Source organism: Clupea harengus, chromosome 10 (assembly GCF_900700415.2).
Source record: "Clupea harengus chromosome 10, Ch_v2.0.2, whole genome shotgun sequence".
Classification (NCBI taxonomy): domain Eukaryota; kingdom Metazoa; phylum Chordata; class Actinopteri; order Clupeiformes; family Clupeidae; genus Clupea; species Clupea harengus.
Window position 1 is genome coordinate 11,001,010 of NC_045161.1, and position 17,862 is coordinate 11,018,871.

Genomic DNA, 17,862 nt, shown 5'->3' on the forward strand with positions numbered 1-17,862 from the left:
AACTGAATGTCTATCTGAATGAGTGTTTCCTTCATCCTGTCTGAACATTCTTGGAGGGGCTTAGTGAAGATAACCTCTCTGACTGGTGAATGCGGAAGTCTAGCCTTGAGTGCGAGTGTGTGTTAAAAGGAGAAAGACATAGGGAGAGAAAGAGAGACAGGAAAAGAGAGATGGAGGGAGAGAGAGAGAGAAAGACAGGGAGAGTAAATGAATGAGAGAGAGAGAAAGGCCAGGAAAGTGCCGGATTGATCTGCTGTCCCTGGTGACTCTTGACCTGTGGGGGTCGCCGGCTGGTCCGATACGGCTGGACCCTCGGCTGGATAAACATGCAGGAGTACAGCTGCCAGCGATTATGTGTGTGTGTGTGTGTGTATGCGCGTGTGTGTGTGTGTGTGTGTGTGTGTGTGTGTGTGTGTTTCAGTTAGACTGAGATACACACACCCACACACTCCTGCTCCTCCAGACAAGCAGGATTTGGCACACTTAGTCCAGGAAAAATGTGAGAAGAGAAAGGAACGAAAATTGAAAACTTCTGCTGTCTCTTCCTCCCACTCCCCCCCCCCACCCCAACCCTCCCAGTCCATCTCTGTTGAATCTGTGAAACCTTGGAGACATTTGTCAGCAAATAAAAGGATGTGGCGATCAGCTTTTAACTCCGGTCCTGGACTCTCTCACACTGCCGAACACACAACCATCCTTAACACGCACAAACTCACACTTTCCTTTGGCATATGCAAACATTGTCGACTCAGGGCACTGTAACTCATAAAAAAAAAAGACAAAAAGAACTACCTCAGCTTTATGAAATGCAGACCATCCCAAATACACGTGCAAAGGACGACAGTGGCTGTTTCAACCCATGCAATGATCAAGGGGGAAAATAAGTCCTTGATTATGATTTACTGCAGGAACGTTGGTGGCTGGGCAAGAGTGCTCTCGAATAGCAAAGAGAGCGTATGCACACACACACACACACACACACACAAACACACATACACACACACACACTGGTCTCAGAGCTCTGGGTAGTGTTGTGTGATTGGAAAGATGGGGCTATTTTTCTGCACTCCTCTTTTCTTTGTATCCCTTCATCCTCCTACTACTGTGAGTGCTCAAGGCCGGGGTCTTGGCAGCGCCTGCTGCGTCTGCCTGCAGCCCTCAGCTCCCCGGTCTTACGGTCAGTCTCCACGGGCCTAAGTTCAAGTCTGAGTTGGCCACTTTAACATGGCTTTTGTCATCACTGATGTAACCTTCAAATCTGGAATCGTTAGAGGAAAGCTCGCAGGACTGGGTCTCAATTGGCACACAGTGGTGAAAGTCACACCTACCACACCTTACTCGTTACTAAGGTAACCTCACTTGTGGAGTCTCATTAGGAAGCAACGTCCCTCAACAGAAAACAAGATCCAGAATGCATGTGCACAGGAATAGAGGGGATTCTGAGACTAGTGTCTGACATAATGTTGTCAAATCGGTTTGCTTCCAAAGAAACATTTAGCTTGATCAGATGACTCATAACCCTCAGGCCTCTGATTATATTTAGCCGTGTGTGTGTGTGTGTGTGTGTGTGTGCGTGCGTGCGTGCGTGCGTGCGTGCGTGCGTGCGTGCGTGCGTGCGTGCGTGCGTGCGTGCGTGCGTGCGTGCGTGCGTCATGCGAATGCACAGCCCTATTGCATGGTGTGAGAGCATGGTACTAGGGATTGTAGATGACACAAGAAAGAGATTCAAGACTGAGATTTCACCTTTGCTTTTTCTCATGAAATGAGCTTTGAATGCTTTCATTAGGAGTCCATGTCACACTGGTGGACCGTTTCATCCATTCTCACCGGGACAAGAGTCTTGAGCTAGGACCTCATTTGGTGGGGAAATCACTTATGACATAAACCCTGACAGATCCTCTTTAAGGTTAATGTTGTTCCTTTTCCCACAAAACCTCTGGCCTTAGACTAAGCTGGACCTTTAGAGGGAACACAAATGTGTTCTACCTACAACCTGGCAGCAAGAGAACCTTTTTTCCAAATGGAGGAAGCAATTCAAGCTCTTTGTAGAGCGGATTGAACGCTCAAATGGTGCTGATTTCCACCCTTAATGGCTTCTTGCAGTAGGACAGGCAGAGGAATGGTTTCCAGTCAGCCAGTCGCAGCCCGGTAAGAGTGTGTGTGTGTGTGTGTGTGTGTGTGTGTGTGTGTGTGTGTGTGTGTGTGTGTGTGTGTGTGTCTGTGTGTCTAATGGCTTCTTGCAGTAGGACAGGCAGAGGAATGGTTTCCAGTCAGCCAGTCGCAGCCCTGTAGGAGTGCCAGCCCGTGGTTCCCCGCTTGGCTTCGGTCTTTAGGAGGTGAAATGTCAGGCTTTCCAGAAACTGTTCCAGAATGTGTGTGCGTGTGTGTGTGTGTGTGTGTGTGTGTGTGTGTGTATGTGTGTGTGTGTGTGTGTGTGTGTGTGTGTCTATGTGTGTCTATGTGTGTGTGTGTGTCTGTCTGTGTGTGTGTGTGTGTGTGTGTGTGTGTGTGTGTGTGTGTGTGTGTGTGTGTGTGTGTGTGTGTGTGTGTTTATGGTTAATTTGTATGTGCGTGTGTGCCCAGCAGCATATGGATCTGATCTCATTCTGAGACCCAACCAGAAACACTTGTGAACAATAACAGGCAACAGCAGCCTTCATGTATGGATATTCCATGATGTCACAACATGTAGCATTACAGTATGTCAGTATAAGCCTATATGTGTGTGTGGGGGGGGGTCGGGGGGTATTGGGGTATGGGGGTATTGGGGTATGGGTGGGAGAATAGGATTATTTGGAGGTCAGAGAGAGGATGCCAGAAACAACGACCACACACCTTGCTCTCACACAATGGCAGAAAAAGTCTATCTTTCATACACTCATGCTTAAACACACAAATGAGTGCACACACTAGGGCTTCTCTATTATGGAAAAAAAATATTATTATTTTGGACAATAATGAGATCACAATTTTGTTAACATGATTACTCATCCCCTAGGATTTTTTTCAGCAACGATGTGGTTGTGCACGTGGACATGACCCTGTGACAATGGACCCTCAGTGCTTTTATTTAATATAATTTTTTTTCTACTTTAGTAGTAGTATTATCACCAATGCATTAAGTGTTTATATTATTATATTATAATAATATATTAACCTGTATTTTGTGTTCTTTAATTAGAAATAGGAAATACATACAGAAAAGTGTTCATCTTTACTTAATTTTGTGTACCAAGTTTTTGTCATATTCAGTTGAAAAAGATGATGTAAGCCTACACTGACAATGGTGCACTCACTGCCACTTAAAAATATCTGGTTTAGGTTTTAGGTTATGACGTGTTTTCATGTGGGGATGTGACATGAACGTGTTACTGGAAAGCCCATTGTTTTTGCATCAGCCCAAACCGAGCTGTTGAATTATTTATTTCAGGACCGGATCACATGGTAAATAAACTTTCCATTTCATTCCATACTAAACATGCTGGACAATGACAGATCAGAGGAGATGCTAACGCTAGGCCTGGGATTGAGTTGTTAGTTATTTGGTTTAGGCCTGTAGCTTTGAACTATAATCATAATCATAATCATAATAACAAATGTAATGGTATGTGTCGTCATGAATATAATACCATGTCAAATGTCAGCAGTGGCGCTACATATTCAGTGGCTGAGAGTGAGTTTGGGCTTTAAGGAGGGACAAAAGCGCAGCGCTGTAAATAAATAAGTATGCTGGATTTATAACTCAAGACAAAATGAGAGCATCACTGAAAAAACTGAATGCGGCAAATTAATCATTTAATCTCGACTTTGTTTTCATAATCGTTGGAAGCCATAATCTTAATTAAAATTTTAATTTGATTAATTGCACAGCCCTAACACATTCACGCAAATACATCCATACTCACACACACACACACACACACACACACACACACACACACACACACACAAAGCAGTGTAGCAGACACACCAGCTGGGAGCAGAACTACCTCTGCATTTGTAAAGGTAATGTATTAGCAGAGAGAGCAAACAGAGACAGAGAGAAAAGAATAGAGACAGAAAAAAAGAAAGAAAGATAGAAAGAAAAAAGAAACGAACGAAAAGTTAAGATTTAGTTCATTCCACTCACAAAACATGGGACTTTACACGAGTTTTGATCACAATGTGTAACAGCGAAACACTCACACACACAAACACACATATACACACAAAGGGGGTTTTCAAACTAATCCATGAGATCACAGTGCTCCTAATCACCAGAAACCACACCACTGGCACAAAACCCATCTGTAAGGACTTGAGGTTGAACGACTTTTCCATGCATGAATTTGAAAATATCAAATGAAATTAATGTATGTATGCCAAATTAAAAATAACCCTGACTTAATAACAGATGTCTAGACATGCATCTGGTTGCATAACGACTTTTAATTTGACCATAAAACTGTTGGATTGAGGAGAGACCTGCTGGGGCTCGGACAAAACGCTGAGTGTAAGAGTTTGTGAATGTGAAAATGTATGTTTATGTGGGTAAATGCAGGGTTTGTGTGTGTGTGTGTGTGTGTGTGTGTGTGCGTCATCGTATATGTGAATCTGTTAATGCAACTGAATTCTGGCATGGTGGGGTTGGTTGGGAATGATGTCACTCACTGCCTGCCAGATCTCTCATTGAGTATTGGGACAATCAAGTCCGTCCACAGCCTCCATCACACTCTCATTCAAAAGGAGCCTTGAATGTATCTTCTTACTGCCCAAAAGTAGAGTCACCTTACCCACAGTCCCCCTCTCAGACCACAGTGTGACCTCCAGCCAGGACCGTCTGCTCTTGGGCAGGAGGGGGTGGGACGTGTCAGGCTCACCTGGCTAACCGTGGCAGCTGACAGCAGTAGAGGGAGTGGGGAGCGTGTGACTGGGTTAAAAGGGGTGGTGGCGTTCACGGGGGACACAGACAGGTGGCCCTCAGCTGTTTGGAGGCTGAGCTGGTTACTGCTTAGTGCCGGGAGTCCTGCCTTATGGTGGGTGTGCTAGAGATTCCATTGTGTGTTCTTCAAGATGCAGTCCACAATTCGTTTTTGTTGTTGACATTTGAGCTCAACAGCCAATCAAATTACACCCCTCCCTTCCGTGCTTCTAAAGCACCGTGTTGATTTGCTGGGAATGTTTATGGCTCGGTCCGAACCACTGTGTTTGTTTCCCATTTACAGAGCCAGGGTTGTGTATGAACACAAAATGTATTTTTAGCGCAAACACGAACGTACAGCTAGGGGAGCAATACATTGAATATGACACAAAGTGTGAAAAAATTGTGGACCGCACCTTTAACTGGAGCTTCACTGAAATACGGGTATAAAAGCACTGACACACACATGCACATAAACACATACACATTTCTAACTGTGATTTCTGAGTGACGTGTTAATATGTATGTTATCACTATAGGTGCATTTGTGTAGCTTACAAAAGCTGCCAACATTACAGTCCTGTTCCCGTCTTCTACATCACATTTCTTTAAATCACCATGAAGACATTCAGAAGAAACAGTCCTCAATCCAATTTTGCAACACCAGATAAAGTCATTCAACATTCCGTTCCGAGTTCCGAGGAAAAAGATGAGTTCAAAGGTGAAATATCGGATTCTTTCAGGGTCAAGCTCAGTGATGCACTACAACACTCAGCATGGGCCTTCCCTTAAATCATGTGGCCACGTTCATCCCTGTCACTGGCAGCGATGCAAGGTTATTGCCCGTGACCAGAGCGAATGTGGACAGTGCTTAGGACACCCCAACAATAAACCAGCATTAGATAAACACTTTTATGAGTTCTCTGAGTTGTCCACATTTCTGATGGTATGAACTTAATTAGGGTTCATTTGGAGCATTCAGGGAATTTGGCTAAACTTCTTTGGACCCCATTTATCATTTGTCAATCTGTCCGTCTGCCCCTGCAATTGAATCCACCCTTGTTTTATTAAATGGATCACACAAGCTAATCATACTTCATCATTCTTGAAGGAACAATGCGTAATATATTTACTGTACTAAATCATAAAATGACCATGATATATCATCAGAGATTAAGGAAACATGCTAAATTGAAATAATGGCCGCTCCGACAACAATGCTCCAGCCAGCATGTTCTCCTTTGAAATTTCTGTTCCGGTGCGGAATGTGTGTTTGTGTTTTGGCCTGTGTTATCCCAGCCACTGCCCATTTCCCAGTACCATTTCGACACCCCGGGTTGCCAGATATGAATCAAATTGGCAGGCAAACAGAATGCTGCAGCCATGGAAGCAAGCAAACAAACTGGATCAACAGAGGTAACGTTCGATTTTAACCAACCTAAAAAGCCTCTGCATCCTTCTGAAAAGCTCCATCACCAGAGACATAGTAAAACGTGGGTGCGTATTGGAGATGCATTTTGAAAGATGCAGACAGTTTAGGGCCCAGGAAGATTTTAAGAGGTTAGCTAACCTTAACTTCTTTATCACGGCTTCTAGTAGGGATAGGCATTTTACGTCAATTTAAACATTTGAGTACTCACATTCATACTTCGTGTGCAGCTGGGTTATCAAGGCAGTGAGTATTTGAGACGGTGAAGTGATGCCGACTAGTGCCGCTAGCTTTAACTGCTATCAGCCACATGGAGGAGTGGTCTGGCCACGGCTGTTTACCACCTCGGCAACAAACAGCATGACAGAAATATACCACAGAGGTTTGACTCTAAATTTAAGAGTACTCAAAAGTACTCAATTTAAGAACGCAATTACTCCATACATTGAACAACTGACGTCCAAATCCAGTAACGTTACTCATCCCATGCCCATCCCTAGCTACTAGCTATTTATCTATCTTATCTAACAGAAACCCTATACCCATTTTAGAAAAGTTAATTCCATTTTGTGTCAATGGATGTGGTCACAATTGCTTGCGTTATATTGCTAGGTACAACTTGGACCAGCTCTTTTTACTCCTCCCTTATCCTTTCTCTGCCACTCTCCCTCTAACTCATCCTGTCCCCCGTCTTATTGTTTCACCGACACCTGACTTTCACTTCATACTGGTGAGACCTGCATCAGGCTGCAACAACGAAGTACTGTACTGTACTGTAAAGTACTGCTCTGAATATAAATGTGAAATTGTTTATACTTTATCTGTTATATGTTATATATCAATATATTGTCGGGCAGACAGACAGACAGACAGAGTCAGAGAGACATACACAGACAGATTGACTCAATCTGCCTTTCATCATTCATCCATATATTCGTCTGTCCACTTTAAACCCCCATCCCCACCAACCCTCCACCCTTGCCTGAGAGATCAGCAAAGTCTGCCAGACACTGGAGGTCACTGACTATCCCATTGTCCAGTCAAAACAAGACCAGGGGCCGGGAGGTACCATTGGAGAGCCAATGGGTGGCCGCGGTCTGTACGGCTTCCCAAGACCTGTGGGTAATTTGTCCAATATGGAGCAGCTGTGTGAGTCGGGTACCTGTGTCTGGACAGGATACCTCCAGTGGTTTGTAATGTAGTGTTTCCAATTTTCGAAGCCTGAACTTAATAAAGTAATTTACCTTCTCAGTGCCACTGAGTTCTGGAGGACTCTTATGGTAAAACTGACTATTGAAGTTCAGGCCCACTAGAAGGACTCTTGTAGGGGCTCCAGGTGAAATGGTTCCCATTAACATATACTGTACATGATCTCTGCAACAGGCAAGACTGTTGCCTCATTAAGAACTTCATTATTCCTTTAACTTGTATAGTCATGCTTGACACTAAATGTGATGACATCTACTAAATGTATTCAAATGCTTCAATGAGTGCCCTTTGAGCCACTTTTTGCTATCTTCACACAAAAATGCATTGTCGTTGTGCATAAAAACGACCTTTTTAAGTGCAACACTACTATCTATTACCACTGTCTGAGCAGGACAAAGAGAGAGAGTAAAAGAGAAAAGATGTTAAGAGGTAAAAGCATTCCACAAACTGCTTGTCATACCACCAGCCACCAATTGTAGAGGCATAGTACTGTTCCTCTAACCCACTAACCTGACTTCAAACCATTCCACTTGTGTAATCCCAGGTAAGCGCTATGTGTGTGTGTGTGTGTGTGTGTGTGTGTGTGTGTGTGTGTGTGTGTGTGTGTGTGTGTGTGTGTGTGTGTGTGTGTGTAAGAGTCCCTTTTGTGGCATCACACAACACCTCTGTGGTGTGTTTGACTGTGTGTTCGTGCACGTGTGTGGGTACGGCATCGCCCTACAAATTACAGGCTAAATTAATATCCACTCCTACCCTTCTCCATTAGAGAGATGGGTTGACAGAATTATACACGTGCATACACACACACACACACACACCACACACACACAGTGAAGAATTCCTGCCTAATGGCATCATTTACCTCTCTGCCTAGGCCAATCATACTGCCCTTGTAATCTTTCACGGACAGAGTGCTTCCAAGAGGAACATTAGTGCAGCTATGGACAGATGAAGGCAGAGAGAGAGAGAGAGAGAGAGAGACAGAGAAGAAAAGACAGGATGAGGAAAGAGAAAAATAAAAGAGCTGCAGAACAAAGGAGAGGAGAAGAGAGGGCCTTTCAGCATGTGCACTGCTTGAGAGCTTTCCTTCCCCCCACTTAACAACCCCCTCATACATTCACCTTTGCAAAACCTAAATACACCTCTCGGACTCAAACACACACACACACACACACAAACAGACACACACACACGCGCAGACACGGACACAAACACACACACACTGTCCTCAGTACTTTAGGTCCTGCATAACTACAGGTAAAGCTCTCTGAATGGGTGTGTGGAATGCAGCACCAGAGAAGGAAGATGGAGCATAAGAGCAGGTCATAGAGGGGGAAAAGAAAAAAAAGAGAGGAAGACAGAAAAGAAAAAAGGGAGAGAAAGAAAAGAAAAGAAAAGAGGGAAAGAAAGACCATATAAAGGCCTATGATGTCATTAAGCTTCAAAGGGACAGGCTGACACACCTCAGGCGTGCGCTTACTCCCTTAAAGCTCCATGTCATGGCACATATCTACACAACAGAGAACATCTGTTATCCCACAGACAGACAGACAGACAGACAGACAGACAGACGGACGGACGGACAGACAGACAGACAGACAGACAGACAGACAGACGTGCGCTAACCCACTCAAAGCTCCATGTCATGGCACATATCTACACAACAGAAAACATCTGTTATCCCTCAGACAGACAGACAGACAGACGGACGGACGGACAGACAGACAGACAGACAGACAGACAGACAGACAGACAGACAGACAGACAGACAGACAGACAGACAGACAGACAGACAGACAGACAGACAGACAGACAGACAGACAGACGTGCGCTAACCCACTCAAAGCTCCATGTCATGGCACATATCTACACAACAGAGAACATCTGTTATCCCTCAGACAGACAGACAGACAGATATTGAGAGGAGAAGGAAGAAGAAGGAGATGATGGTGATGATGATGATGACGATGATGATGATGAAGAATCAGTCTGTTGAACCAGAAAGGAGGAGAGTACAAAAAAGGAGAGTAGCCAAACAAAAAAAAACAAGCAATCCACCTGTATTCATCAACCAGCAGCAGTAAACAGAGGCCCTTCCATCAGCACTATGTTTAAGCTTCAATAGTAGGTCGACATGCTGTCAACAGAGAATTAATATGGCCCAAATGCGCTTCTGAGAAAAACACAATTGAAATCACATAACCACCATTCTTTGAAATTGATTTTCATATTATTTCATATTTATTTTTATAAATAATACAATATTATTATTTTGCACCAAATCATATTATTTGATATTATTTGGTACAGAAAAACTCTGTCTAGAGACAAATCTGATAGATTTCAGATAGACCTTGTTAATTCTCGGTTCATGAGGTCTCTGGTCTCAGTATTTCAGAAGCTGAAGCTCCCGGGAGAGGGAACTCATGTCTCTACAGAATATTCTGTATGGTTTTACCTGACATTTGGGCCGCCAAGTTCACCAAGTGTGTGTTTGTGTGTGCATGCACCCTCCCCTCTCCTCCCAAAGCACAGTTGGAGCGACGGTAAAGAGTGCAACTCTGCAGGGGTTCATGGGATTGAGATGAGCAGGCAGCACAAACCTCGGCTCATTTCTTTAGTTTGTGTGTGCGTGTGTGTGTGTGTGTGTGTGTGTGTGTGTGTGTGTGTGTGTGTGTGATTATGCAAGTGTGTTTCCATGTAAACCCACCAGCACTTATCTGGTCCCTTCCAGGGAAGGTCACCTTTACTGGCTGTCCTCTTAGCAAAACTCTTTCAGATGCTTGAATGTGCCTATCCTGTCATGGTTCTCATCTGAGCGATTCTCAGTTTTCTCACATTCTCCCCAAAATCAATGCTGACCCTGTAACCTACACAGTTTCGCCATTGATTACATTTTCCCATACTCTCCTGACCTTTCCAACCAAGCATATACCAACATCCTAAATCCAACCCACCCCCATCTCACACACAAACGCACACGCACACGCACACACACACAGACAGACACACACACGCACACTAACTCAAACCGCTTCCCTCTGTGCACTGGATAAATATGACAGTGATCAAGCCAACACAAGAGAGATGAGAGAAGGCCAAAGAAAATAAGCACAGTTTCCTGTATCACTGCAAGACTGTGTGTGCTCTGCATGCCTGTGTGTGCGTGTGTGTGCGTGTGCGTGTGTGTGCGTGTGCGTGTGCGTGTGCGTGTGTGTGTGTGTGTGTGTGTGTGCGTGTGTGTGTGTGACTGTTTCCAAGTTCAATCAGAGGTTCAATCAAAACGTTATAAGTGTCTCTATGCTGTTGTCCCCTTCTTTTGTGTGTAGAACACTACAGAGAACCATCTATGCAGGAGTTTTGATGATGATGTAGATTCTAGACCACTGCATAAAAACCTAAAGAAAAAAGGCATTTTGTCTTTAAAAGAAAAGCCTGCGTGTACACATAACATATCATTCTGGCAGACATGACAGAAACCAGCCGCCCATGTCCTTCTGGATTTGGAACTCAGGAACACTTCCTGACATCATCTTGAGATGTTTTAGAAGCACCATGGGCTGAAGAAGGGCAATTTATTATAGATGTTAGGCAGGTAGTCATCCATGGGGTTGCACAAAAAAGTATAAAAAGACCTGCCTTTTAGAGCCCCCGCACTCTTAATAGAAATCATAATTTTTTATTTTTGTATACACAAGGCATACCTCGCTTTCAAATATTTATTTTCCTTGGCTTGCTGCGCCAAACTTGCAAGACCTGATTGAAGCGATATACAAGAACGCTTCAAGAATTTGACATGCTGACTTTAGCAGAACAGCGTGCACATCTGGAAGACGGATTCAGAGCCCTTGTGTGTCTGTGTGTATGTGTGTGTACGTGTGTGTGTATGAGAGAGAGTAAAAGAGAGAGAGAGAGAGCGTTTGTGTGTGTGTTGTGTGTGTATGGGGTATGTTCTCCCTGAAGCACCCCTGTGCGGTGGGGTTTGGTCGCGAAGACGCTGCTCAAGCTGAGCACGGGGGTCTGAAACGATCACCAGATACAAATGGAGAGCATCTTTAAAGAAAATTCCAGTGCGCTCCGAGAAATGGCTGGGAAATCTATTAGGCTCTCGTTGTTCAGAGAAACAAGTTTGCGGTCAGATTCGGGCTCAGCGTGTGGTAGCAGAAAGAGGCGACATCTCACTGCTAAGCCAAGATGTAAATTGTCCTGATATAATCCCACTTGTATTTGCAAAATGCTGTGTCCACAAGTTATGGCTCATCAGTAATACATTCATGTTACACGTTAAACCATAACCGCAACTCAACTACACTTTCTCCTCCTCTCCCTCTTCCTCTTTCTGACAAACGACCTTGTCTGCCCTTGTTTTGTGATAGCCTTATTAAGAGTTGCCATTTCTCGTTCTAATTATTTGCACAGGAGTGTCGGTTGGTGTGTCCTGTGGGTTTGCTACGAATAGACTAAAGCAAGGATCGACGTTTCCTGTGAGAGCTGTTTGGTTTTGGAGTGATGCTGGGCCACTGGTTACATGTTGTTCAGGCCCTCGGGGCTCAGCCAGGAGCGTTTACAGGGTGTTGCAGTTGGCCGAGTGCTTCCTATCACCCCCTTTAGTTACACACACACAGAGAGACATGTATATGAAGGGTGACAGGAGGCGACTCAGCGGGGTTTTGTTTGGGTCCACAAAAACTTAGTTTTTACGTCTACTTGTTAATCAGACAACACTACAGTTTCGTGTTCGAAAGTTCTGTTCCCCTTCCTACATACACAGAGCTACTCTTTTAAAAGAAAGTGGCAGAGTTTTAAAAGGATGTGGGGGCGGGCTGCTGAAAGGTTGAAAGTTGTCATAAATTTCATGTCAGCATCTGACATTGGTTCACCAATATGAGTGACATTAATGTGCCCTAACAGGCCACACACGATTTTCTGGCGTATTTAGCACTATCTGCTCGCAAGAGAGAGAAAGGGAGAGAAGGAGAAACGGAGAGAGAGAGAGACTCCAGGCAGGTATCCCGACGCATGCATCCCTGAGGTCGTTAAGCCCGGAGGATCGGGGGAAGGGGTGATAATGACAGTGAATCCGCACAGGAACATCTGGGCCTGGGGAGATACAATGCTCCGATCGCGGCCGGAGGTGGAGGTGAGAGGGGACTCTGCATTCAGTTGTCAGCAAACTACGATTTTTCACACGTTTCTGTCGAGGGCGTGAGCTTTTGTGTTAGATCACATACATACTGCAAACCTCAAATAAAACTATTAGGCTTAACATAAATAACACGTTTTTCTTGAAGTGATGGCTATGCAATTCATCACTCTCTACAATAAAGGATTTGATTTGGTTTTAATACATTTCTAGGTTATTTTTCTGTTTAAACTTCAAACATTTCTTGAAAGTGTGTCCAGGTATTGAATGTGTCCAGGTCGATGGACCTACCCTATATATCACTATAAGCTCGAGACTGAGCATTGCTTTCGATCTCTGATCACAAATGGGTTTATCCGTCAGACACCAAAATAGATCAACATTTTAAAAAGGTGAAATGACAGACATAACCGAATCGTGTAATGATTCGAGAAGTGCAGACAAACTCCAATTTCCATGACCTCACACGACGTGCACATACCTGGGTCGTGAAAGGGGACTAGAGCGAAGTTGTACAGTGGTCTCTTGGGTCTGCTGAGGGACGTCTCCAGAATCTTCGATGCTCCATCGATGACTTGAACCAGATCGTCATACATCGAGCCGGTCACGTCAAAAACAAACGCCAAGGTGGATGCTCCCTCCGGAATTTCTTGGTCCGGTTCGGGGCTCCGTGGGTCTTGCGCCGTAGATAAAGTTGCCACCAAGAGTGGCAGGAGCCACTGAGGCGAGAGAGTGAACCCCATTCTGCAAAGACCCGGCCGGTCTGAGCACTGGAAAAAATTTCGACTTTGTTGTGTGTTTCCCACTCGAGAACCTTAGCGTCGGTACTGAGAACAAGGGGAAGACATTGGTTCCACGCTCAAAAGCAAATGCTGAGTGAGTGCAAACTCTGGCCAACTTTCCCTCGGACACGAAAAGAGCGACAACAGAAGGAGGAAGAAGAGGTAGGCAAGTGTATCCTTCCTCGATTCTGGGCAAAGATGCTGCTGCCGCGACTGTAGCTCCCGGTGAGATTGTATTTAACGCACGACTCTCTCTCGCTCTCCCTCTCTCTCTCTAGTGGCCAAGACCTTTCCTCCTCCCACGGAGTTGTGCGTTGCCGACAGAATGCAGGCTCAGTAGACCTATGCGCATAATTAGCAACTTTGGGCACAAGAGAGACGTAGTGATATACAGCCCACTCTGCCCATGCATACACTCAATGGCCCAACCCAGTTAAACGCGGGTGTATCAGCGAGCCAAAATCTACTCATAACTAACCAAAGGCCAAACTAATGACAAAGGATTGGTGGCAACTTTTAAGGACAGCGTTGCTACTTCAAAGTGACACATGAACGTAAATGGGTCAATTAGCATGGGGAAACCCGGGTTTCTCTCGTGAGTGTTGTCCTTTAATATTACTGATTGCTAGCTTTGCTAGATTTTTAGAAGTCAGACTGTAATTTAGAACATTTCTGCTGCATTAAACGTTAGACATTATAAACATTACACATTATGCACAAATGCACAACAGACTAATTTTCTATGCACATAACACAAACATGACTATTCTCTATCACCAAAATCTGTTCAATACCATCCAGGTTTTTAGTTTCAGATTACTGTTGGTAACCTAAATCACTGGTATTTCACTGTCTGAACACTCTATATATAAACTGTGGTTTTGAGCATGTGCGTGCATGTTGTTAACATCGCGCCTCCTAGTGGTTGTGAAATGACAATGACACAGGGCCTCCACCAGAGTGGCAATGTCCCCGCTGAAAACACTGACCGTGACATGGAAGCTGCATTCTTATTAATCTTCATTATTAATATTACTAATAATAATAATATACGAATGTCACTCAACCACTGCCCATGTATAAATTAAAGTGGCGAGAAGTTGTCTTAGAAAGTAAGATTACTTTCATCTTTCATTACATTTTATCTGCAGGTAAGGTAAGGAACTAAGGAACAGCTAAGCTTGGGAGGACCTCCTCTCCGCTCAATTAAGCAGCTGGTATGAGCATTTACCTGACTCCTTGACTGACAGGAAGACAGTACAGGTGATAGGAAGGGAGCAGACAATAGATACAGAAAAGGAGGGATACGAGTGGGAACAGGACAGGCTGATGAAACTAAACGACTGTGCTACGAGTACTACTCAATCCAGAAAATTTAAATCACATGTAAATGTTTCAGTGGTGTGAATGAATGATCTTGTTTCAGCATTGCTCGGTGTGTCCTAATACCCTCAGCCCGCTAATTTTGGCCTTTCCCCACTTAGGGACTTTTACAGTTCAGTGAATGGGAATTCATTTGACTACTGGAAGTAACGTGCATTTGAGGTGAATTGAGCTCTACCCTGTGCGGGTCACACAAGCTTCATTAACTCCCAGAAGCCCCTCTGTGAGCGATGGAGTCACATTTCCTCTGGCCTGCCTCAGGAAACTCACCAGGGCTGAAAACTGAAGCTCACAGCTAACCCAGCTTCAAAGCATAGACTTATTGTGGGCTTATGGTAATTGTGTGTGTGTCTGTGTGTGTGTCTGTGTGTGTGTGTGTGTCTGTGTGTGTGTGTGTGTGTGTGTGTGTGTGTGTGTGTGTGTGTGTGTGTGTGTGTGTGTGTGTGTGTGCAAGAGGCCTCTCTGGATAGAGTCTCAACAATGCCATAAGTGGGGTTTCTAAACCTTGAATAATACTATAATTTGGAGCAGTAATTTGTGTTAATGCTTTATTCAGTTTATAAGACTAACCTTCCTCAGCATTTACAAACAAGAAACCACACTTTTTTCATTTATGAGTTTATTGCCCTATAACCATGCATAACATTTTATATGATATGAAATTTAATTATGACTCACAAGTCACAAGTCACAAGTCACAAGTCTTTTATTGTCAAACGTGTGTCATTAGCCCCTCGGGCTTAGAGGAAGAACAATAGTTAGGTGGTGCACACCGCATCTCATGCCTAATTTAGCACAAGGTGCTCACAGCAACTAATCTAAGACAGCATGTGTCAGGCTGAAAACACTGTCAGCCTTTGTCTGATGAGCAGCAGAGTGGAGTTTAAACATTTCTCCTCACCCACCGTAAAACTAGTCATTAGGTTACAAAGCCCTATGTTGACTCTTTTTGGGGGATTAGACAAAAAGCCCATACAAGAAATAGTTATAGATAAGTTCACAGTGAGCGATGTATACACCACCTTGAATAAAGTGCCCTCCAGAATTATAGCCACTCTTATTTAATATGAGTGGAAAACACTGATGAAAATTCCCCTTATTGATTATCAAGTGTTGTCTTTACATACCAAATAAAGAAAATATATGAATTCCATATGAGCTCGTTACCACAAGAAAAATGTCACAGGTGATCACAACATGAAGTTGATTCCGAAAAACTTGTGTTATAAATGTTGGCACACACAACATTAAGTATTTTGTGCAACCCCCTTTCCCAACAGAACAGCACTGAGTCTTCTCTTGTAATGTCTTAGAAGACTTGAGAACATAGAAGAAGGGATTTTTGACTATTTCTCAATGTAGAGTCTCTCCAGATCTTACAGAGTCCTGGGTCTTCTCATGTGCACTCTCATCTTGAGTTCAAACCACAGGTTTTCAACTGGATTTAGGTCAGGGGACTGTGATGGTCATAGCAATGAACAGCCTCCTCACTGTGGTCATTGACAGAATAGTCCTGCATCCTCTTCCAGGCTGGTTCATGATAGTTTTGAATTTCTTAAACTTCTTAATGATTGCCCTGGCTGTTGATATGGGCATTTTAAGTCGAGCAGCTATTTTCTTGTATCAATTCCCTTGATTTGTTCAAGCCAACACAATTTTGCCGTACTGCAATGGAATGCTCTTAAATCTTTCCCATGGTGCTGGATGACTAAGGGACTTAGACTCTGTGTCACCTAATTTTTATACCCCAGTGAAACAGGGAATCATTGAAATTAAATCAAATTTCATAAGCACCAACTTAAAATTTGTTAAATATGCATGGGATCTTTCACATTTCCTTACAGTTTTTCTCGATTGATTACATTCAAAAACTGGAACTTATGGCACAATGACCACAACCTGTAACTCATGTGCCAACTCCCTAAACCAATTCTGCTAAACTATAAGCACAATTATCTGCTTTAGACACAAATTTCAATTGTTAACCGCACTTTCTTTAAAACACAACACACAATTATCTGCTTTAGACACAAATTTCAATTAACCACACTTTCTTCAAAACACTAAACTGTTGTGCAATTTGAAATCAAAGCTTTAGCAATATGATGGCCACAGGTTAGCTCCTGGTTTGGAGAACAATTGATGGCAACATTGAAGTGAGAGGTGATCAGAAAGGCAGAGGAGTGAGAGTAAGAGGAGAGCCATTATCTCTGATGAGATTCGGGCCACTGTGGTCAACCATATGGTCAACCATGGTTTGACCATGCAGGAGGCTGGCCAGAGGGTTCAACCAAATATAAGCCGCTTCTCAGTTGCATCCATTCTCTGGACATTCAGAAGAGGGAATAGGTAAGAAACACTACTATGACAGGAAAACACTAGTTTGAATGCCTTATCAGGAGCATAGTATTCTTGTATTTTCCATTGTACTGTATCTGTAAAATTACATAAACAAATACAAAGTGCAACCATTGATGACCAAGACATATTCCTAAACATCAATACAGTGAGCCTAGCCACAGTGGACTGTGTTCTAAGGCGGAACACCTTGAGAATAAAGCAGGTGTACAGGGTGCCTTTTGTCAGAAACTCCGACAGTCAAACAGTTATGCTATGACTATCTGCAAGTAAGTCATATACATTTCCACAACTGATTGCATCCTATCAGCACTGACACATTACTGTACTGTATTGTAATCCAATCCAATGTTACAGTTTTTATCGATTGCTTACACACATGAAGCATGCCTCGTTTTCTCAAAACTCTCAACACAAATCCCTAAACCACTCACACAAAATGCAACAACATTCACAACACTGTGTAGGTCTATTTCTGATAGCACATTGTCAATATTGTCTTGAGCTAGAACAGGATGCAGTAGTTTTTTGTCCTTTTTTATTTTACATTTTTCTTTCTTTTTTTGTTGACTGTACTGGCCTATATCCTATTGTTTGTTCTGTGCAAATCATTTACACATTCATTTGTGTTTGCTGTGATGTATAGGCTACAGCACTT

The 17,862-nt window shown here is 43.5% G+C and overlaps 1 protein-coding gene across 1 annotated transcript in view; it reads right to left on the minus strand.

Annotated features, from left to right (window-relative positions):
* The window catches only part of hmcn1 (hemicentin 1), a 99,546-nt gene extending 85,658 nt beyond the window's left edge, over positions 1 to 13,888 (minus strand). Inside the window, 1 exon segment of the mRNA XM_031575347.1 lies at positions 13,163 to 13,888. Within this exon segment, the coding sequence (XP_031431207.1) occupies positions 13,163 to 13,424 (262 nt within the window). The 5' untranslated portion in view covers positions 13,425 to 13,888.
* Between the last annotated feature and the right edge of the window lie 3,974 nt (positions 13,889 to 17,862).